Genomic DNA, 23,694 nt, shown 5'->3' with positions numbered 1-23,694 from the left:
CACCCTCAACACCATACACACAACCAGCTGCAGTAATAAAACATATTTACCCCGTACCCCTGAGGGATAATGCAAGGACTACAGGAATGTGATAAAGTGACTGTAATAATAACAACACAGTAGAAATACAAAAAGTCAATCTCATGGATATACATATGTACAGTTCAAGGGACACTGCCCAGTCCTCATTGTGCGTAGACCACAGGACCACAGGCCAAAGTCCAAGGCACCACTTGTCATCTGCACCAACACGGAGAGAACACTGCAGGGGCATCAGTTGGAAAATAGACAGACACCTCAGGGGGACGGGGAACGAGGGGCACCTCAGCTGGCAGATGGAACAAAACCACTGGTTCTGGAGGGGGCAACCTGCGCTTGGTCCTGAGGAGTGCAAGGCCATATTCTTTCAAGTGGGTGATTTGCCCACATGCTCTGAAGGGGGCAACATGCCCTGTGCTTGGTCCTGGAGAGTGCAAGGCAACAGTCTCTCAAGTGGGTGACTTGACCACATGCCCTGGAGGGGTCAACATGCCCTGTGCTTGGTTCTGGGGAGTGGAAGGCCACAGTCTCTCAAGTGTGTGACTTGCCCACATGCTCTGGAGGTGGCAGGCCGCACAGCAGCCCTTGGAGGCAGGACGACATACAGTCCGCCGGTGGTGACGGCTGCTCAGTGGTGGTCATGGTGCTGCTGGTGGTGGTGGTGGGGGAGGCTCCAGACCATCCCCTGCATCCTCAGACGGATGCCCACTGCTGGTGGTGGTGCTGCTGCTGCTGTTGGTGGTGGGGGGAGGCTCCAGCCCAACCCCTGTAGCCTCGGACGGCTGCCCAATGCTGGTGGCGGTGCTGCTGCTGCTGCTGGTGGGGGGTGGCTTCAGCCCACCCCGCAGCCTCAGATGGCTGCTCACTGCTGGTGGCGGTGCTGCTGCTGGTGGTGGGGGGGGGGAGGCTCCAGCCCGTCCCCTGCAGCCTTTGTCGACTGCGCAACCATGTTTGGTGGTGGGGGCTCTGTCTGAGTCCCTGCACCAGGTCCCTTGCCCTTCCTGGGGCAGGCTCTTCGCCCTTCCGGGCAGCAGCTGGGGCAGGCTCCTTGCCCTTCCAGACAGCAGCTTGGGCAGGCACTCTTTGAGGCTGGCTGGTGCCCTGGATCCTTTCCCACCACGAGTGGGTGTGGAGACTACTGGTCCTGTGGACTGGGTTGCTGAGGTGCTTGCCTGGGTTTTAGCCACCCTGGCCAGACGTGAAGGACGGGGGGTGTAGGGAAGAGGTCAATGGTGGAGAGGAAAAGCTTCTTAGGGACACTGGGGTGGGAAGGGCGAGAAGGTTTGGGATTCGGAGAAAGTGGTTGTAGGAGGTGTCTGCTGTGTTTGGGTGCAGGTGCATGGGCTGGATGCTGTTGTGAGGTGGATGACTGTTGGGTGTCTGAGTGCTTGTGTTTGTGTACCTTGAGGGGTGACAGGCACAATGGGAGAGGACACATTGGACGTGTGCATGGCTGTTGTAGAGGTGTCTGCAAGTGAGGTGTGTGTTCTGCTAGGTGCGGTGGTGATACTGGTAGTCGATGCGGATGTAGTGCATGCAGGTGTGAGTGTAGACGCAACTGGGAGGGAGGCGGAGGAGGAGGAGGAGGAGACAGTGGAGGCTGTGGATGTTGGTATGTCTGCATCTGGATGGTGTTTGTGTGCGCTCCTGTGGGATGATGTGTGGTGCTTATGTTTGCCTGTGCCACTCTTGGATGGATCTCTGTTGGGCTGCCAAGCCAGTGTGAATGCCCTCCAGAAATGCATTTGTCTGTTGCATTTGGGCTGCCAGCCCCTGGATGGCATTCACAATGGTTGACTGCCCAACAGAGATGGATCTCAGGAGGTCAATAGCCTCCCCATTTGTGGATGCCTACAAGCTGGGCAGCAGGATTATCACTTCAGAACCCTGCCCACCATGGGATCTACTCTGCAATGTCAGGCCTGGCCTAGGAGCACCTACTGACACACATCCCCCACCCGGGTACCCCCTACCATGCGCAAGTAGTGATGATGGGCACTGTACTCACCCCCTTGTGGCTACTGTGATGCCCTCAAGTGCCCATCCATCTCCGGATAGGCCACCGCCAGTATGTGGGCCATCAGAGGGGTCAGGGATCGACGCGCACCCCTTCCTCGTTGGGAGGTCATCCCCAGCTGGGCCTCCGCCGTCTTCTGTGCTCAGCGTCTCAAAGTCCTCCCACCATTTCCGACAGTGGGTGCTCTGTCTGCCATAGACCCCCAGGGTCCGCACCTCCTTGGTGATGGCACGCCATATACCCTTCTTTTGTTGGGCGCTGACCTGCAGAGAAATATACACATGAAATGGTATCAGTCAGACCGTCCTGTTTGTTACAATTATGGCCCACCATACCTCTTCACATCGCCATTTGCACACACAGGGCCCTGCACACAAGCTGCACGCCGCGCAGGGGACATCCACCCACCCCTCTACAAAAGGCCTTCACACACCGCTCCATGCATGCATGCCACATGCATCGTGCTCACAGTGCACTCACCTGTTGGTCTGGAGGCCCATAGAGCAGTCCGTACTGGGGTAGAACCCCATCCACCAGTCGCTCCAACTCTGCTGAGGTGAAGGCAGGGACCCTTTCCCCAGTCACACGAGCCATGGTAGGTTCCAGACACAGGTCACAGCAGCACATGCAGTGTAGGTCCTCTCCTATGGATGGTTAGGTAGCAAGTGAGTGATCAGATAGAAAATGGCGGTCACGTCCGCGGCGGTGCGTACCGTCACTGCCGGCGTACATCACCATTGGCCACTGTACCCCATGGGCCCAATGTTATCCAATGAGGAGTTGCACGGCGGTTCACAACCGCCTCCCGCTACAGCGCAGAACGTCAGCAGAATTACCTCACTTCCACCTGTCCCTCCACACAGGACAGACAAACGCCATTTCGGGGGAGGGGGCAGGCCCTGGTAATAACTATGTCACAGTTAAAAATAGGACATACAGGACAAATACCACTGACCCATTACAAATTGACATCATGCATTGTACTGTTGTGGCTCCAATGTTCAGTTTGTGACCGGCTCCTCACTCTTTTGCGCCATACATTGCTACCGCTGTGGATGAATAGGAGATGGAGACATACCCCCGTGTACAGACCCCTGGTGGACTTGGCAACAATGGAGGAGAGGCACACAATACTTACCTGTAGACTTGACAGGGCCACAATCACGGAGCTGTGTGCCCAACTGGAGCCTGACCTGATATCTGCTATCCGTCACCCGACTGGGATCCCCCCTCTTATGCAAGTCCTGTCTGTGCTCCATTTCTTAGCAACTGGTTCTTTCCAAGTGACAGTGGGCTTGGCAGCAGGAATGTCACAGCCAATGTTCTCAATAGTGCTGACAAGAGTGGTGTCTGCCTTGATTAACCACATGTGCAGCTACATTGTTTTCCCCCAGGTTGAAGATCTGGCCACAGTGAAGGCTGACTTCAATGCAACAGGACATATCCCCAGCATAATTGGGGCAATTGATGGAACACATATTTCATTTGTCTGCCCCCCCCCTCCCCCTGGCAAAATGAACAGGTGTACAGAAATCGAAAGAGTTTCCACTCCATGAATGTGCAGATGGTGTGCTTGGCGGACCAGTACATCTCACATGTCAGTGTTAAGTATCCTAGGTCAGTGGAAGATGCCTTTATCCTGAGGAATAGCAGCATCCCAAATGTGAAGGCCCAACTACAGAGGCACCGGGTGTGACTAATAGGTGAGCCCTGGGTCACACCCAGTAGATGTTGGTGTATGGGTATGGTGTGGGCCATATAGGATAGTGTGTGGCTAAAAGTTGTCCCTCGATATTTGCAAGTGACTTAGGTTACCCCAACCTATCATGACTACTGACCCCTGTGAGGAATGCCAGGACAAGGGCAGAAGAACGTTACAATCAGGCACATGGACGAACAAGAAGGATTATCGAACGTACCTTTGGCCTCCTGAAGGCCAGGTTCAGGTGCCTCCATCTAACAGGTGGATCCCTGTGCTACTCACCCAAGAAGGTCTGCCAGATAATCGTGACATGCTGCATGTTGCACAGCCTTGCCTTGAGACGCCATGTGCCTTTTCTGCAGGAGGAGGAGGCTGTAGATGGCCGTGTGGCAGCAGTGGACCCTTGGGACAATGAGGATGAGGACTACAGAACTGCAGTGATTCGACAATATTTCCAATGACACACAGGTAAGACAGTGTAACTTCACATTTCATTGTAATTATTTCTAATATCTGTGGCACTAGCATGCTGTTATTTCCCACCTCTATGCCCACTCACTGTACCCTTTGGCAACTCATTTTGCAGATGTTGGTGCCCCAGTATCACTCCTGGTGTGATTACTGCAGCCAACTACAAGTCTTTACTATGTCAACGTTACTGTACATTTGAATTGCAATGTTTGAACCTCGTTAAACAAATACGTACTTAAAACATTTGACATACTCCATACTTGTATTTTTTCAAAGTGTGTTTATTTAAGTGTTAAGAAGAAGAGGGACAAGTGCAGTGGGATGGGGTGATGATGGAGGAGAGTTTCATTTCCTGGCAGTGGTATTGGCAATAGTCTCTGGCTTCTGCCTGGATCGCAGAGAACGTTTGCGGGGTGGTTCTCCTTCTGCAGGGGGAGGGATGCCGGATAGCCTGTTGGTCCTGTGGTGGAGCCTCCTGTCCACTAGCGGCAGTGGAGGTGGAAGGCAGTTCAGATGTCTGGCTAGTGGCAGGTGCCCGCTGTTGTGAGACTGCCTTCCTCATGATGTTGGCCATGTCTGCTAGCACCCCTGCTATGGAGACCAGGGTGGTGTTGATGGCCTGCAAGTCCTCCCTGATCCCCTGGTACTGTCCCTCCTGCAGCTGCCTGTGGCCCAGCTTATCCTGGGAATGTTGGTCTGCTCCCAGGATCTCTGCAAGTGCCTCCTGGAGAGTCGGTTCCCTGGGCCTGTCCTCCCCCTGGCCCACAGCACTCCTCCCTTGTCCTGTGCCTCTGTCCCTTGAACCATGTGCCCACTGTCACTGACCCCAGGTCCCTGATTGTCTTGGGTGTGAGGTGGGCCCTGGGGTCCCTGTAGTGGTGGACACACTGCTGATTGATGTGTTCTGGGGACAGAGGTATGGGTACGCTGGGTGGGTGCTGTGGTGGTGCTTCCAGATGGAGAAGGCTCTGTGGTGGTATGAGAGTGTGCCTGGGTAACCAGCTGTCCAGAGGTCCCTGATGGGCCAGGTTGGTCATCCAGATCCAGGTGACTAAAGTTGCTGTCATCACTGTGGGCCTCTTCTATGGGGGGGACTGGATAGTGCTGACACCTCTTCGCCGTTGACATTGGCTGGGTTACCTGTGGGGATGTAAATGCGGTATTATTGTTTCATTGTGTCTGACATATTGTGCATCAGTGGGTTGACCTCTTTGTTTTGTATTTGCCCTGGCATCTTTCACTTGTGTACATTGGTGTATGGTGGAATGATTAGTTCTCTCTAGTGTGCATGCTTTAGTGATAGGTGTCCATGCAGGTCTGGATGAGTGAGATGTGATGGTGGGAGGTGTGTGAGATGGTGGAGTGATGAGGGTGAGGGTGGGGGTATGTGATGGCATGCAGGTAGGGGGATGATAGTAGTATAGAGTTGACTTACCAGAGTCCAGTCCTCCTGCTACTCCAGCCAGGACCTCAGGATGCATCATTGCCAAGACTTGCTGCTCCCATGTTGTTAGTTGTGGGGGAGGAGGTAGGGGTCCACTGCCAGTCCTCTGTACAGCGAGTTGGTGTCTTGCTGCAATGGAACTTATCTTCCCCCGTAGGTCGTTCCACCTCTTCCTGATGTCGTCCCTTGTTCTGGGGTGCTGTCCCACAGCGTTGACCCTGTCCTGTCCCTTATTCTAGGGTGCTGTCCCACATTGTTGACCCTGTCCACGATCCTCCGCCATAGCTCCATCTTCCTAGCAATGGATATCTGCTGCACCTGTGCTCCAAATAGCTACGGCTCTACCCGGATCATTTCCTCCACCATGACCCTTAGCTGCTCCTCTGAGAATCTGGGGTGTCTTTGTGGTGCCATGGGCGTTGTGTGAGTTGTGTAGGTGAGGGTGTGTAGGGTAATGTGTTGGGGTGTGTGATGTGGGGTGCGTGGGTGGTGTATAGGTGTAGGTGGTGCGTGGCTCTGGTTTTGTCTGTAGTCGTGGTGTCTGTCTTGTGCCAATGGTTTGTAACAGTAAAGGGTTGTGGGTAATGTGGTTGTGTGTTTACAAGTGTATAGTTGTGTTGGTGTGGTGTGTGTATGGGTGTCAGGTGTGTGTTGTTTAAATTGACCAATGTAGTGTTGTTTTGTTTGAGTGTGTGTATTTTGAGCGCGGCCGTATGTACCACCAATGGTTTACCGCCATTGAATGTCCTCCGTGGTGATTCGTGGGTCATAATGTGGTGGGCGTTGTTCTGTTGGCGTAACGGTGTGGGTTTTGGTACCGCCAGTTTATCACTGACCTTTGGTGTGGCGGATTTGTGTTTGTGGCTGAATGGTGACAGATTGGTGTTCATGTGCCATAATATGGTGAACGGATATCCGCTGCGGTATGTTGGCGGCAGTCAGCATGGCGGTAAGTGGGTTTTACCGCCAATGTCATAATTAGAGCCAGAATCTCCAAACTTGTCCTGGCCAAATGAGGTGGTTGCCCACTCTGGATTTGTTGAGTCAGATGAAGCCCAGTTTTGTAGTTTGTGGCACAATATTGTGTTTTAAAAACAGATATTGGATTATAGTGGAATGCTTTAATGCAGGTCTGAAGAAATGAAAATTGTAAACTGCGTCTAGAAGCGGAAGGTTACAAGGATATCATCTCTTTATATTGAATACCAAATATTGACTACCAATGTACTCCCTTCTCACTGACTGTTTTGCAGACTGTGGTTTCTATGCAGTAGCCACGGTGTGTAATGTTGTTCACCTTGGATGTCCCTGGGAAGCAGGCACTGTTGCAGTCAGTTTGGTAACTAAGTAGCTGCCTTTGTACACTTGTGTCGCTGTGGATAGAGATGGTGAAGAGAAAGGGTTTACTCCAGGAGGTAATAGAGAGTTTGTACCCTAGGTACTCTAGGGCACCACGAATTGCACTCAGTAACCTTATGGTACTGTCAGAGATATATCTTCGATTAATAGTAGGGCAGTTTATGTACATCTAGCAAACTGGGTTGTTAAAACAGGCAAAATAAGAAAGTTCTTGCACCTTCTGGGACTGAAATACGGCCCAGCCACAAGTATAATGCCTATGCAAGAAGTGCTATAATTACAATAAATGAATCCCTACAGCCAGTGTTCTCCTGTGGGCGGTGTTTGGGTGCAGTCTCCAGTCTTCGTGAACACTCTGGTTTACTTTGAGCAGTGAGGAGGCTGCCTGCTGGTTCTCCCTGTGTAAAGTCTGTGTACACTGTGGCTACCTGATACTCCTGAGTGTATGTGAGGAGCGGGGTATGTTGAGTATACTGTATTATGTGGTTGTCGGGTGCTTCATGAGACTAGAGTCACAGTTACTGGCCACAGTCCCCTCTATACACTATTGTAAAGCAAAGTGCATGGGTTTACTGAAGTCAGAATAAACTGTAATAGTGCAGGAAGGATCCTTTGTATTCACCCGTCCTGTCCTTACTTTTATTTGTTTCCGATTCATTGTCAATGCATTTGTTAGGATTCGTATTCTAGTCAGATCCTATAAAGCCACCTAATTGACTTTTCTGGGATTTGCAGAACTTCACCCCAGGGTGGCTGACCAAAGTACTGTGTGATTGACAACAAAAGCCACAGTGTTCTGAGACTTTGGTGCACTATGATGGGGTCAGACTGTCGTTTTCCCTTAGGAAGAGGAACAGCAGACCATGTGGTTATCTCTTTTGTCTCCCATGCTGCCATCATCCTACTATAGTCCATGTTCATTCCTGCAGCCACTGCTGTTCGCCTCGGCCACCACTTCTGGCTCCATCCTAGTCAGATTCTTCTGCATTTAATGTCAACCTCCTGTGCCTGTGTTTCCCAGATTTTCTAGGCGACTGCGGTCCACATTCTCTCCTGCAGGCCAGAGGGATGGCACAGAGAAGCTCCAAGCCTGTGTCGGTCTTTTGTGTGATACTCTACAGCAATCACAGGTGTTTGTTTGAAACAAGTAAGTCCCTTCTTTGCACACATTCCACAAGCTGAGTGGTATTTGAGTCTTGCTAGACTGTGGAGGTGCTCTGAGGTGCACACTTGTTAGCAGGCTGGTAAATCTGTCCATATTATGATGTGGGCAAATGGTATGAGGAGCTACAGGATGCCAGTGGCGTTGATACTTCCCCTGACAAATTGTCCATCAGGGCTTGTTTCTTCTCATGGCCCTACGGCTGAAGAAAGTGCCTCCTTCACAGTTGTGATGTGGGGGGCATCAGAAATTCTTCACCTTCAACTACCGATTTCATCCGGCCCAGGCACCTTTATTGCCATTCAGTGAAGCCCTCATGGATGCACTCATGGGCACTTGGGCAAGACCATTCACAAGACCTCCGGTCAATAGGCAGGTCACTTATTGCAATAGACGGGCACCAGGCAACCCTGACTTCGTCACACAACACCCAATGCCGGACAGCTTAGTGGTGCATGTGTCCAATAGTAAGGTAAATCCTAACACTTTCCTTTACCCTGACCCTCTGACCGTGAGTCCCAACACATAGAGACTTTTGACAAGTCTATACTGTCATTCACAAGCCTTGCTCTGCAGTCTATGAGTCCTAACTGTCTCCTGCGCCCCCACAACCATGCACTGTGGGGCACGATTGCTAAGATTCTGCCAGCTGTTGCTGATGCTCTCCGGGCATCCCTAATCCAAGCAATCGAGGATGGACATGATGCAGCAAGTTTGTAATCTGCTCTAGTTTGGGCACCACCAACTACTTAGGTCAAGCCATTGGCACAAGTGTAGCACTTCAGTGCCACACCTGGATGAGGTCGACGGGCTTCTCTGGTGATGTCAAGGCATCCTTGATGGACTTGCCATTTGATGGCTCTCACCTTTTTTAGAAAAAGTGGACTCAGTCCTGATCCATTTAAGGAAAGCAGGTTCACAACATGTTCCTTGGGTCTGTTTGTCCCCACCGGACAATTCCATCAAAGACAATGCCCAGGGCATCGGGCAGTGTGCAGCTCAGTCTACCACCCTTCCAGCTGCAGCAGATGCAAACTTCCTTAGTGTGTCCTTCCTGACAAACAGGCACCCGCTCAGAGGCAGATTGCAACATTTCCTCCAAGGATGGCAAGTGGATCCTACAAATTGTCCATCAGGGCTACAAACTTCCATTTCTTTCTACCCCTCTGCACCTTCCACCACCATCAGGCCGACTGGCGGTGGACCATATGTCCATCTTGCAGCAAAAAGTGTAGGTTTAGAGGGGCAATACGCAGGGTTTCTTTCTCAGGAGTAGGGCCTGGGTATTATTCCTACAACTTTCTGGTGCCAAAGAAGGATGGAGGCCTTCGTCCTATTTTAGATCTTCCCCTCTTAACACCTTCCTGCAAAAGGGCAAATACAGGATGCTCATGCTTTCCCAGGTCCTGCCTGGCCTAGACAGTGGAGGATGAATGGTTGCGTTGAACCTGCAGGATACTTATTTCAACATCCATGTCATCGAGGCCCACAGGCTCTGGCTGCAGTTCCTGGTGGTCCAGGAGCCTTTTCTGTTTGCAGTGCTCTCATGCGTCCTCACCAGTACCCCTGGGTGTTCACAGAAGTAATGGTAGAGGTCACAGCACACTTTCAAAGATCAGAGGTTCCGTTTTCTCCCTACCTCCACGACTGACAATGGAAGGCGGGCTAGCCCCGGGCACTTGTCAACCCCCTCCAGATGACTGTGAACCTCCTAACACTCTTGGGAGTTCTGTACCAATGTGGCAAAGCCACACCTAATTCCTTCTCAGACACTCCTGTTCATCTGAACTATTCTGGATATGGTGCAGTGTCATGCCTTTCTCCCGTAGAGTCAGGTACATTCAGGATATAAGCCCAATGTTTGAGCGCCTGCCCCCAGTTATCTACGTGGATGATTCTGAGGCTGCTGAGAAGAGCTGGCCTCCAACGTATTGCTGTTGAAGCCGGCCAGATGGCACATGTGGACTTTTCAGTGAAATCTGGAGTCTCAATGGGCACAGCATCAGGGAAATCTATCAGACTGTATCCATATTTCAGAGGAGACTGGAAAAGACCTGCAGTGGTGGCTGCAGGACCACGTTTGGGACAGTGGCAGATTTTGACAGCCGTGAAAGGTGCATCACTTCTGAATTGTGGAGGGCATCTGGGATAGATGGAGATCAGAGGACCCTGCTCTCTGGTGGAAACCCGACTCCACATCAGTTTCTCTGAGTTGAGGGCGATTCACTTGGCGTTGAAGGCCTTCCTGTCCACCATCAGAGTGAGGCTGGTTCATATGTTTACTGACACCACCACAACCATATCGTGCTATAACAAGCAGGCTAGGGTCTTGGGTCCTGTGCCAGGAGGCCTCTACACCTTTCAAAGTGGCAGACAAATTCAGCCAATTCCTACCAGACCACAAATGGCAGTTACATGCAGAGGTGGTGCACAGCATCTTCCAGCTATGGGGGGAACCCTGTCTCGATCTTTCTCCACCATCAAGAGTGTAGAATGTCAGCACCTTTGCACACTGGAGTTCCCAAGAAGGCTGTCTCTCCACCTACAGTGGAGTTCTGGACTTACGCCTTACCACCACGACCTTTCCTGCTGTGGTTTCTGGTGCAGAAACAAGGAGAACTGGACAGGTGGGATCTGAGCCACACAGCAGGAGGTCCGAAATGAAAATGATTACTTTCTATGGATATTAGCTACACAAAGGATGGCTGGAAGGGAAGTAACCAAGATGGGAGTGGCTTCTACACTGAATCCACATAATACCTCACTCCATCATTTGGTTGTACACCTGACTGAGTGAAGTGTGCACACAAAAATTCATATGCCGCACACAGAGAACAATAATTAGCTGCAACAAAGCTGCCTTATCTTTATTCCACCTCATGCTTCCTTCATCCACCAGCTTACACTTCCTGACCTCCACTCACTGTTCCAGGTTTGTTTTTATCCCTTCTTACGAGAAAACACTGATGCAAATATCTAGAGTACTTTTAATGGCTGTCACCTTTCTTGTGAACCCACACAAGTCTGCAAGTATGTGCACAAGCAAATAGTTACCACTCAACCTCAGGTACATCAGCACCTTGAGACCCTCTGGTTGATAAGCCACACTTTATAAATACCTAATTGATTTATTGATGTAAATCTCAGTCACTCTACATAGATCTCACATTCATCGATGTTAGTGAGGCAGTGGTGTAACATAGGCTTTTCCAGCCCCCCCACAGTGCGGGGGGCAAGATTCAGGAGCCCCCTCAGCATAGCACTCTGACCTGTTAGCTTCTGATTGAGTCCAGAGGGTGTCCCTCCCTGTACCTTTCAGGGTGGCCCCCTCAAGTCTCATTACGCCATTGAAGTGAGAGCGACAGTATGATGAAAGTGAATGGTCCCCATCTCCATGGGACCAGGATAGGGCTATGGTACTCTTCTAGGATGAGACATATGAAACTCATAGTGTAGGCACCCTACCACTCCCCCAGCAACTCATAACATAAGCTTCTTAGCTTGAAAATAGAGCACCTATGCCAGACAGCTGTGATAACAATGGACAGCGCGGAACTATGAGTCATTATCCTGCTGAACAGATGGGGTCAAAGACCAGCCTCCTCTCCCCAGGTTCACTAACTACAGCAGTCAAACATTTACACATTCTATGCTGAACACATAGGATTCTGCTAGAATATAGAACATACGGAGGGCCAGTCAACGAAATACAAAACTGGAGAACGAGAACATACAATGGACACATGAGGAACAAAAATCAACTCTACATATGTAAGAATATACTTTTCCATAAACGCCATTGCACAGACCTGATTAAATAAGGAGCACGGTAACCCAGGGTGATTGCACCAGGGACCACCCACCTTACACTATAGCAGTCTGAAGGATGCTTGTTTGAGCCAGGATGTTCACAAGTGTGGACAATGGTACATGTCAGACCCTGACCTGTCTCGGATATTGTCTCTACATGACCCCACAGCCTCCCATGGTGTGTTACAGTACTCATTTTGCCACAGTTGAAGGTACATGAGGCACCAGAGGGAGCTCCAGAAGTGGGAGGCAAGGGGTCATGACTGGGTCCGCAGTCCAATATTCTTGGCTTATTAATATTTATCATTTTCTAAGTATTTGAAGATGGACATCTTGGATTTTTAGGGCTGTTACGTGAATCATTCACGTCATTTTTAGGCCTGGCATAAGCACAACGTGTTCTGTTTTGCCCACCTCATGTTTTCCAAAACAACTTTAGTGAAAATCAAGAAATGTATTGAAATCTGCAATATTGGCTCATTATTATTAACCAGCTGTGGCATATTTATTTATCTTTTTGAAAAGGAGCATAAATCATTAAAATAATAAAAGTGTGTATTCAAATGTATGTGCTGAAGCCAGACCACCTAAGCTTGGTGAAGGGCATTTGAACGCTTGCCTCTGGCTTGAGAGCTGCGCCTAGTGCGACTTGAGGCGCTAAAGCTTTATCACAGGGTGAATAAGGGAGACTTGAAGAAAGGTCCTTTGGGGGAAGGATGGAGTGAGGGTGTCTTGACAAATGACCCTGCAGAAGTAACAGTGAAGTGATGGAGACTTGAAGAAAGATCCTTTGGGGGAAGGGTGTAATGAGGGTGTCTTGACAAATGACCCTGCAGGAGGAACAGTGAAGTGATGGAGATTTGAAGAAGGATCCTGTGGGAACAAGGGGGGGGAGAGAAGGGGAGTTGACAAAAAATCTTAGGGGAGGAAAGATGGATGATTGGTGTTGAAAAAAGATCCTGTGGGAGGAAAGATAGAGTGAGGGGGGCTTGAAGAAAGATTCTATGGGATAAGGAGTGGAGTGAAGGGGTCTTGAAGAAAGAACCATTAGAAGGAAAGGTGGAGTGAGATGGACTTGAAGAATGATGTTATATGAGGAAGAGTAGAGTGAGCAGGGCATAAATAATTATCCTACAAAAGGAAGGGTGGAGTGAGGGGACTTGCAGAAACATTCTACAGGCAGAAGAGTAGAGTGAGGAGGGTTTGTAGAAAGAACCATTGGAAGAAAGGGTGGAGTGTGAGGGGGCCTAAAGAACCTTCCTATGGAAGAAAGGGTGGAGTGAGGGGGCCTAAAGAACCTTCCTATGGAAGAAAGGGTGGAGTGAGGGGGCCTAAAGAACCTTCCTATGGAAGAAAGGGTGGAGTGAAGGGACCTAAAGAACCTTCCTATGGAAGAAAGGGTGGAGTGAGGGGACCTGCAGAAATATTCTACAGGCAGAAGAGTGGAGTGAGGAGGGTTTTGTAGAAAGAACCATTGGAAGAAAGGGCGGAGTGAGGGGGGCCTAAAGAACCTTCCTATGGAAGGCAGGGCGGAGTGAGGGGGCCTAAAGAACCTTCCTGTGGAAGGAAGGGCGGAGTGAGGGGGCCTAAAGAACCGGAGGAAGGGTGGATGATGAAGGTTTGAAGAGATAACCTGTTGGAGGAATGGTGCCTTCAGGGGTTTGAAGAAAGAGCCTGCTGAAGGAATAGCGGACCAGGGGGACTGGAACAGAGATCCCATGAGAGAAATGTGAGGTGAGAGGTCTTGCAGAAAGACTCCTTTTAGAAAGAACAAGATATTTCTGTGGGAGGGCGGAACAGCAAATTGCCCTGGAAAAAAACAATGGTCGAAGGCTAAAGAAAGAGACATTTAGCAAGAAAATCAGAGCTGGTCAATGTGTAAATACAATGAAACATTGAAGGTGGGAACCAAAGGAGACACAGTGACAATGAAGGATGAGGTACTCACAGAAAGAGAAACCCATGGAAAAGCACACAAGAGACAGCTTTAAGGAAAGGACATGAGGCACCCCCAGAAGACAATGTGAGAAAGGCCAGAAAGGGGGTGGATCTGAAGATGTTCGCCCTGGTCAGTAAGAAAGAGAAAGAGAGACTGAAGAAACAGAAAGAAAGAAACAGGTTCAGAACAAAGATAAAGAAACATCCAGAGAAGGTGGGAGAGTGTGGACATTACAAGAGAACATATCTATAGAGAGACTGGGATGGGAAGGAGATGAAAGAGTGATAGGTACAGAAATGTGAGACAGCTGAGTATACGAATGAAAACACAAACATATTCATCAAGGATTTATGTCCCTAAATGCAGGTAATAAATTGGCTGAGGGCGATGTACTGCTCAGAGTAACCCACAAAGAACCCAAATGCCACCCCCATCCTGAGGACTCTGAATGGAGGCAGAGACACCTGAATCACAGAGCAGGTGAGTGAGAAGGAGCTACAAACTCTTCCTTTTAGATTGAAACATTAAGAAATGCACATATGGGCTCGGTGCTGCCACCCAACTCCCCTTCCCGCCCCACATTATCCTAGAGTTAAAGCACACTTCAAGGACTTGTAAGGTTTTTACTTCACAGCTCCTCCAGAACACTAGTAGTCATTCACGTACCTGGAGCTCTCCTGGATTATTTCTGAGAACGTGAATTCTCTAGAAGGGATACTTTGTCCTGACAGTGACTAGGGAAAGATCTGCAAGCCCATTGCCTGAAGTAGAATGTACCCCAAAATCAGAACTTGGCAGCGTCTGCTAGCACAAGCTATTGAAATCTGAGACCAATTGTTTTAACACCACATTCTTTATATTGAACTCATTGATTTGTATTAGTGGAAGGAGGACAGCACCTGATGAGCAGGTTCAGACTCACCTATACACCATGCGTCTAATGATTGCGGGAAGTCAGGGGATAGTCAGGAGGTGGGAGCTAAGTGATGCCAGGGATGAGATGTTATCTAGAGGCTCAACTGCCACCTTGAACATGATGAATTTGGTTTGAATCTGGGCCAAACATTTAATATCCCTGTGTCTATAGGTGTGAATATGTAAAATTCAACTGTAATTCAAAAGAGTAGATCCCACTTGAAGTACATACGCCCTCATTATGACCCTGGTGGTCCGAAGACCGCGAGGGCCGCAGTGACGGTCTCACCGCCGACAGGTCGGCGGTGAAGACCGCCACATTATGAGTTTGGCGGGTTGGTCTCTGCCAACCCGCCACATCCCCACCTGTACAGCCAGGGCGGTTGGACAGCCAGGCTGGAGATTAGCATCTCCAACCCGGAAGTCCACTGAAGACCGCCAGCGGTATCACAGGGTGTCTGCGGTGGTAGCACTGCCATGAAAACCCTGGCGGAAAGGCTACTGATAACAGGAAATGTTTTGCCCATCAACGGCAGATGGCTCCCCAACCCCCCCCCCTGCAATCTCAACACCCCCTCACCCCCTTCTAGTACAGAACCCCCCTTCCAGTATAGCACCCCCACCCCCTTCTAGTACAGCACCCCCAGCCCCTCTTCCAGTACAGCAACCCCTCCCCATCCCCAACCCCCAACTCTCCTCCCAGCATTCACTCACACGCATCCATAGATGCATTCACCTACACGCATCCATACTCACATTCACCCAAACATTCCAACACGCACTCACTTCAACAGTCATACATGCATTCAAACACCCATACACACGCATTCAAACATGCATACACACTTACATTCACACATGCAGACAACACCCACTCACACACGCACACACATCACCCCCTACTCTCCCCTGTTGGATGATCGACTTACTTTGTCCTGCGAGGAGGTCGTCCGGCAGGGAATGGGAACAGGCGCTTCCACCACCAGCAGCGCCCCATCATCAGGACACTTCCAGGCCATATTACAGGTTGTAATACAGCTGGTGGAGTCCTTTTAGTGGGGCAGGGCCGATGGTGGAACCGACCCTGTGCCCCGACCGCCAGCACGAATACTGGAGGATTTCCAACCAAATTGTGGCAGAAATCTTTCTGTACTCGTAATATGTTGGTCGGAAGACCGACAGCACTGGCGGTCATCTGACACCCGTGGCTTCGGCGGTCTTCTGAAAAGAATGCCAATTCATAATGAGTGCCACAGTCTTGTATCATCTATCATCAGTGTCTACAATGCAGAGAGCTTTGGTGCTCCAACATAAGTTTGATCTTTATAAATACCATGAAATGCAAGGCAAAAAAGCCTGGTTTCTGCAAGAAGGGGGAAGTCCCATCAATGCTAATCAGAAGCCTGGAGTCTGCAAGAAGAGGGCGGTCCCATTGTTGCTCATCAGAAGCCTGATTTCTGCAAGAAAAGGGAGGCCCATCAGTGCTCATCAGAAGCCTGGAGTCTGCGAGGAGAGGGGAGGGCCCATCGATGCTAATCAGAAGCCTAAAGTCTGGAGGGAGGGAGGAAGCCCCATCGATGCTCATCAGAAGCCTGGCGTCTGCAAGAAGAGGGGAGGTCCCATCAATGTTTCCTCATTAGAAGCCTAGAGTCTGGCAGGAGAGGGGTGTACCATCCATGCTCATCAGAAGCCTGGAGCCTGCAAAGAGAAGGGAGGGCCCATCAATACTTTATCATCAGAAGCCTGGAGACTGCAAGAAGAAGGCAGCCCCATCGATACTCATCAGAAGCCTGGTTTCTGCAAGAAAAGGGAAGTCCCATCGATGCTCATCAGAAGCCTGGAGTCTGCAAGGAGAGGGGAGGTCCCATTGATGCTCATCAGAAGCCTGGAGTCTGTAAGGGGAGAGGGGAGGTCCCATTGATGCTCATCAGAAGCCTTGAGCCTGCAAGGAGAGGGGAGGTCCCATCGATGCTCATCAGAAGCCTGGTTTCTGCAAGAAAAGGGAGGTCCCATCGATGCTCATCAGAAGCCTGGAGTCTGCAAGGAGAGGGGAGGTCCCATTGATGCTAATCAGAAGCCTGGAGTCTGCAAGGAGAGGGCAGTCCCATTGATGCTTATTAGAAGCCTGGCCTCTGCAAGAGGAAGGAAGGTCCCATTGATGCTTGCCTGTCAGAAGCCTGGAGTCTGCAAGGAGAGGGGAGGTCCAGTCAATGCTTGCTCATCAGAAGCCTGGAGTCTGCAAGGAGAGGGGAGGTCCCAGTGATGCTCATCAGAAGCTTGGAGTCTGCAAAGAGAAGGGAGGTCCCATCAATGCTAATCAGAAGCCTTGACTCTGCAAGGAGAGGGGAGGTCCCATTGATGCTCGTCAGACGGCTAGAGTCTGCAAGGAGAGGGGAGGTCCCATCGATGCTTCCTCATCAGAAGCCTGGAGTCTGCAAGGAGAGGGGAGGTCCCATTATTGTTTCCTCATTAGAAGCCTAGAGTCTGGCAGGAGAGGGGTGTACCATCCATGCTCATCAGAAGCCTGGAGCCTGCAAAGAGAAGGGAGGGCCCATTGATACTTTATCATCAGAAGCCAGGAGACTGCAAGAAGAAGGCAGCCCCATCGATACTCATCAGAAGCCTGGTTTCTGCAAGAAAAGGGAGGTCCCATCGATGCTCATCAGAAGCCTGGAGTCTGCAAGGAGAGGGGAGGTCCCATTGATGCTCATCAGAAGCCTGGAGCCTGCAAGGAGAGGGGAGGTCCCATCGATGCTCATCAGAAGCCTGGTTTCTGCAAGAAAAGGGAGGTCCCATCGATGCTCATCAGAAGCCTGGAGCCTGCAAGGAGAGGGGAGGTCCCATCGATGCTCATCAGAAGCCTGGTTTCTGCAAGAAAAGGGAGGTCCCATCGATGCTCATCAGAAGCCTGGAGTCTGGAGGGAAAGGGGAGGTCCTATCAATGCTCATCAGAAGCCTGGAGTCTGGAGGGAGAGGGGAGGTCCCATTGATGCTCATCAGAAGCCTGGAGTCTGGAGGGAGAGGGGAGTCCCATTGATGCTCATCAGAAGCCTTGAGCCTGCAAGGAGAGGGCAGTCCCATCCACGCTTATCAGAAGCCTGGAGTCTGCAAGGAGAGGGGAGGTCCCATCGAGGCTCATCAGAGGCCTGTAGTCTGCAAGTAGCGTGGAGGTCCTATCAGTGCTCATCAGAAGCCATGTTTCTGCAAGGAAAAGGGAGGTCCCATCATTCCTTATCAGAAGCCTGGAGTCTGCAAGGAGAGGGGAGGGCCCATCGATGCTACTCAGGAGCCTGGAGTCTGGAGGGAGAGGGCAGGTCCCATTGATGGGAAACATCCTGAACAACTAGGTCTAAACCACTACTTGCCTGAACCACTACTGCTAAACAACTAAAAAGTCTCTACAACTAACTACTGAACAACTACTGTCTAAACAACAATTGTGCCTTAATAACAATTGCCTGAACAACTAATTTTAAGATAAGGTTTTCTTTTAGTTTTTTATGGTTTATTAGTTGTTTAGAATATATATATATATATATATATATATATATATACATATATTAGTTGTTCAGGCAATTGTTATTCAGGCACAATTGTTGTTTAGACAGTAGTTGTTCAGTACTTAGTTGTAGAGACTTTTTAGTTGTTTAGCAGTAGTGGTTTAGGCTATAGTTGTTTAGGACCTAGTTGTTCTGTCACATATTCCCCATCAATGCTCATCAGAAGCCTGGAGTCTGCAAGGAGAGGGGAGGTCCCATCGATGCTCATGAGAAGCCTGGAGTCTGCAAGGAGAAGGGAGGTCCCATCGATGCTCATCAGAAGCCTGGAGTCTGCAAGGAGAGGGGAGGTCCCATCGATGCTCATCAGAAGCCTGGAGTCTGCAAGGAGAAGGGAGGTCCCATCGATGCTCATCAGAAGCCTGGAGTCTTCAAGGAGAGGGTAGGTCCCATCGATGCTCGCTAGAGGCCTCGAGCCTGCAAGAAGAGGGGAGGTCCCATCTACGCTTGCTCAACAGTTAAACGTTTCCTTTGACTCTGGTTAACATACCTCTTGTGACTGTAGTGAAACTGGAGAGTGCCATCTGCTACTGGTCCAGGAGTTTCGAAATTGATCTCCATGGGTGTTTTTGCTTTGAGTGTTTCTTCCTGTATTTTGGTGGGCAGATCAATTCTGCGTTGCTGGATTTGGGATTCAGACTGGAAATATAAAGAGAAGAGCCCACATCCTTCACTCTGGGAGATGCTCACAAGGGTGCACAGTACTTTGAATTGTATCCTTGGTTATTACTGAGAGCCGAGCCAGCAGACGTCTTTCTGCCCTCGAGTAATACAAAGATGGTTGGAGTAATGTACAATGGGTTTCCTCAGGTTTAATCAAACTTGGTTCTTTATCCTCTGGTGCGTCAGAATGTTGTTGCAAGTGCCAGGTCCACTGGATGGCAGTAATCTTGGCGTAAATGTGCTACAATGGTATTTTAATTGTAATGTTCAAGTGTAATAAATGGGGAAACACACTACCACACAAGAAGCTTTGGGCAGAATGAGAGCAGGGAATCTCTTCTGAAGAATTCTGACTTCAAAACTATTTTTCTGCTAATCTTAAAGTTCATTTTCTGAGAAACAACATTTTTAATTTCTCCAACAGAAGACCCATATTTGAAATCTGACTTGCAGTCACGAAAAGAAAATGTCATTTCTCTCCTGATTGATCATTTTGGTGCAGAAATTGGGGAGAGCACCACCGACCCCAACTCAGGTAAGTTACTCTTACTTCTGTGTTAAAGAGTTTTCATTAATACTTATTATCACATAACAGTCCTTCCCCCACAAGGAATCAAGTAGAACTTTTAAAAATGGAGAGAAAAAATAACAAAATTCCTTTACATTTTATCTTTTAAAAACTAAAAGGATAAGAAAAATATTTAAAAAATTAATAAATGTGAGGTGAGTGACAAACATATTAAAGATGTGCTGCCACAAATAGTTATTCCTCCTTCCCGTTATAAAAAGTAAAGAGAATGCTCTGCTAGCCGCGCAGGGCAGCACTGAGAACAAACTGTGCAGTCGCTCACAGCCCTCCACAATCCCAGCATGCAGGAGGTGACAGCCCATTGCTTCCTTTTTCCCGCTCTGGCACATGCATCCCAGAGCACATGGATCTCCACTTTTAGTTTCAGTAGTCCTAAGTTATCTGAAGCTGTTTCCATGCTCCTTACTTGGGGCACTCCTTTTCTCAAAGGGAAATATGGGAGGCTCGTTCTGGTGGGGATTTTCACAGTATCTCACTATTTTTCTTACATTTGGATTTCTTATTCTTATCATTTGTCGAGAGAAACCTCATTAGCCGTCATTCGGTTGGAGGTGTGAGGCCTTTGAATTTCACACAGGTAAGGCTGATTTCACTGGTTTCTTACCTGATTTCACAGATTAGGACAGTTAAGGGGCTGTGGCACAACAATGCCTCTATCTTTCCCCCTCAGAAGGCCCTTCTGATACCTTATTCAAGGTCCCCCAGAGTTTTCCCCACCTATTTCTCAATTTCCCTCCACACTTATAACCCCTTCACTTTGAGAGGCTGTGACTGTGATCAGTAATCATAAGAGAGTGTCATAGGTTTTTCATTTAAACCCTCTATGTCACTGGGTGCCCTTGATGTCAAAACAGTGACCTTTGTGATAAGAAGGGACCCACAACACTGAGACAGTGGTCTGAGCATCGAGAGTGCACCCATGAAGCAGAGAGAGTGCAACAGCATCAAGAGGGCATCCATTGCCCCGTGGCAGTAGCCCCCAAATCGAGGAGTTACCCATGATGGCGAGACCATGGCCTCAGCATCAAGAGCGTACCCATGACACAGAGTGAGTGGCCTCAGCATTGAGAAGGAACCCATGACACAGAAAGAGTGGCAGCAGCATCGAGAGTGCACCCATGACGCAGAGAGAGTGGCAGCAGCATTAAGAGGGCACCCGTTGCCCCGTGATAGTAGCCCCCACATTGAGGGGTTACCCATGATGTGGAGACATGGCCTTAGCATCAAGAGTGTACCCATGACATCGAGACGGTGGCCTTAGCTTCAACAGGGCACAGATTCTGTCAACATAGTGACCTGTATTCACCTTCACTGTCAATGAAACATCAATCGAAAATTGAGCTACAGAAAAAACACAGTGATCTCAGCATAGGTATGGTACCCAGGATGAAGAGACAATGGCCTCAGCATTGCCCCATGACAGTAGCTTTAGCATCAAGAGTGTACCCAGGTTGAAAAGACTGTGGTCTCAGCCTCGAGAAGGTACCCATTGCCCTGTGACCGTAGCCATCGGCATTGAGAGGGTACCTAGGATGAAGAGACAGTGACCTCAACAGCTAGGGTGCCTCAATGACATTAAGCCAGTGGTCTCAAGGTTGATAGGCTCTCTATGACACAGAGAGAGTGCTCTTAGCATTGAGACAGTACCCAGGATGAAGAGGCAGTGACCTCGACATCGAGAGAGTACCCAGGATGACAAGACAGTGACCTCAGTAGCTAGGAGGCCTCCATGACATCAAGACAGTGAAATCAAGGTGCATCTGGTTTCAATGTCACAGATAGAGTGGCCTTAGCATGGAGTATGTCTTCATGACACAGAGAGAGTTGCCTTAGCATAGAGTGGGTCTCCGAGACATCGAGAGAGTGGCCTTCGCATTGAGTGGGTCTCTATGATAGAGACAGTGGCCTTTGCATCAAGTGGGTCTCCATGACACAGAGAGAGTGGCCTTCACATTGAGTGGGTCTTCATGACACCGATAGAATGGTCTTTGAATCGAATGGGTCTCCGTGATACAAAAAGATTGGCCTTTGCATCAAGTGGGTCTCCATAACACAGAGAGAGTGGCCTTCGCATCAAGTGCAGGCACTGGCCATCATCCCATTCATCCAGAAAACCACAGCCGGAAAAAATATCTTTTGCCTACTTTGCAGCAAAGAGCTGGACAGTCTCAGACAGAGACCATCACTCACTATCTTCAGGAAGAACCTCAAAACCTGGCTCTTAAAATGAGGCACAGATCCACCATGAGAGCCTTGAGGCCCTCACGTCATAACAGAGAGAGTGGCCTTCGCATTGAGTGGGTCTCCGCACAGACACAGAGAGAGTGGCCTTTCCATCGAGTGGTTGCCCATGATACATAGAAAGTGGCCTTCACATCGAGTGGGTCTTCATGACAGAGAGAGAGTGGCCTACGCATCAAGTGGGTGTCCATCACACAGAGAGAGTGGCCTTTCTATTGAGTGGGTGTCCATGACACAGAGAAAGTGGCCTTAGCATCAAGAGGGTCTTCATGACACAGAGAGAGTAGCTTTTGCATCGAGTGGGTATCCATGAGACAGAGAGAGTTGCCTTCGCATGGAGTGGGTGTCCATGACACAGAGAGAGTGGCCTTAGCATCTAGTGGGTCTCCTTGACACAGAGAGAGTGGCCTTCGCATCAAGTGGGTCTCCTTGACACAGAGAGATTGGCCTTTGCATCGAGTGTGTGTCCTTGACACAGAGAAAGTGGCTTTAGCATCGAGTGGGTCTTCATGACATAGAGAGAGTAGCCTTTGCATCGAGTGGGTATCCATGACACACAGAGAATGGCCTTCGCATCAAGTGGGTGTTTATGACACAGAGAGAGTGGCCTTCGCATCGAATGGGTCTCCCCAACACAGAGAGAGTGGCACTTGCATCGAGTGGGTCTCCGCATAGAGAGTGGCCTTCACATAAAGTGGGTCTCCATGACACAGAGAGAGTGGCTTTTGCATCGAGTGGGTATTCTTGACACCAAGAGAGTGGCCTTTGCATCGAGTGGATGTCCATGACACAGAGAAAGTGGCCTTAGCATTGAGTGGGTCTTCATGACACAGAGAGAGTAGCCTTGGCATCGAGTGGGTATCCATGACACACAGAGAATGGCCTTCGAATCAAGTGGGTCTTCATGACACAGAGAGAGTGGCCTTCACATCGAATGGGTCTCCACGACACAGAGAGAGTGCCCTTCACATCAAGTGGGTCTCTGAGACATCAATACAGTGGCCTCCACCTCAAGAGGGTCAGGACAGCACTTCTCTTCCTGGGAACACCAGTGGCAGTGTGACTGTTCGCAACGTTGTCATGTGTGGATTGCACGCTGCACTTCTCTTAACTTTTCCTTTTCTCTAGAGAAACTCTGGTGAGAAGGACCTTCACCAGTAGTTACACTAGTATCATATTGGTGAGACAACAAATCTTACACGTTGTTTGTGTAAGATTTGTAGTGATGCATTTACCAAGCATCTGGAAAATGGGGAGACGTATGGTAAATGCATCAGTGCAACACACACAAATGACAGAAGGAAAAGTAGAATAGAAGCATTGGTGCCCTAAAGGGAAAAAAGCAACAAAGAATAAAAATAACTCTTAAAGCTGAGAAGTAATTAAGAAGAAGAAACAGACAGGCAAAGAACAATAGTTAAGGTAAACGGTAAAAAAAACATCCCACAGAAACCGAAAGAAAGCAAGGCTGAGTAAGGAGAGGTGAACTCAACAGAGACAGATCATCGAATATTTGATGCATTCTAATGGTTCTTGTGATTTACTAGAATGGGACTTCCTGTTACCTCTTCCAAGTAACAGAGGCCTCCATTCAGACGTGGATGATCCCCCTGATACAGGAGAGGACACTAAAGCCCACAGCGACACAGCAACCATATTGGCTGAACTAAGGGCTGGGACCAGCTCTGTTGACACCCTTACTGGCCGCATTGACCATATGGGAGAGTGCCTTGACCACCAGAAGACCCGGATAGAGGAGGCAAAGGGAATCATATCTAACCTTGAC

At 49.4% G+C, this 23,694-nt stretch overlaps 1 protein-coding gene across 1 annotated transcript in view; it reads left to right on the top strand.

Moving 5' to 3' along the window:
* LOC138258684 (zinc finger protein 1 homolog) overlaps positions 1–23,694 on the top strand; it is a 165,952-nt gene that overhangs the window by 41,331 nt on the left and 100,927 nt on the right. The window contains exons 4-5 of the mRNA XM_069205985.1: positions 14,310–14,423; positions 19,503–19,613. Coding sequence (XP_069062086.1) covers positions 14,310–14,423; positions 19,503–19,613 — 225 coding nt within the window. The remainder of the gene's footprint in view (positions 1–14,309; positions 14,424–19,502; positions 19,614–23,694) is intronic.

This window comes from Pleurodeles waltl, chromosome 9 (assembly GCF_031143425.1).
Source record: "Pleurodeles waltl isolate 20211129_DDA chromosome 9, aPleWal1.hap1.20221129, whole genome shotgun sequence".
NCBI lineage: Eukaryota > Metazoa > Chordata > Amphibia > Caudata > Salamandridae > Pleurodeles > Pleurodeles waltl.
The sequence above is the reverse complement of the archived record's forward strand: the minus strand, read 5'-3'. Positions and strand labels throughout refer to the sequence as shown.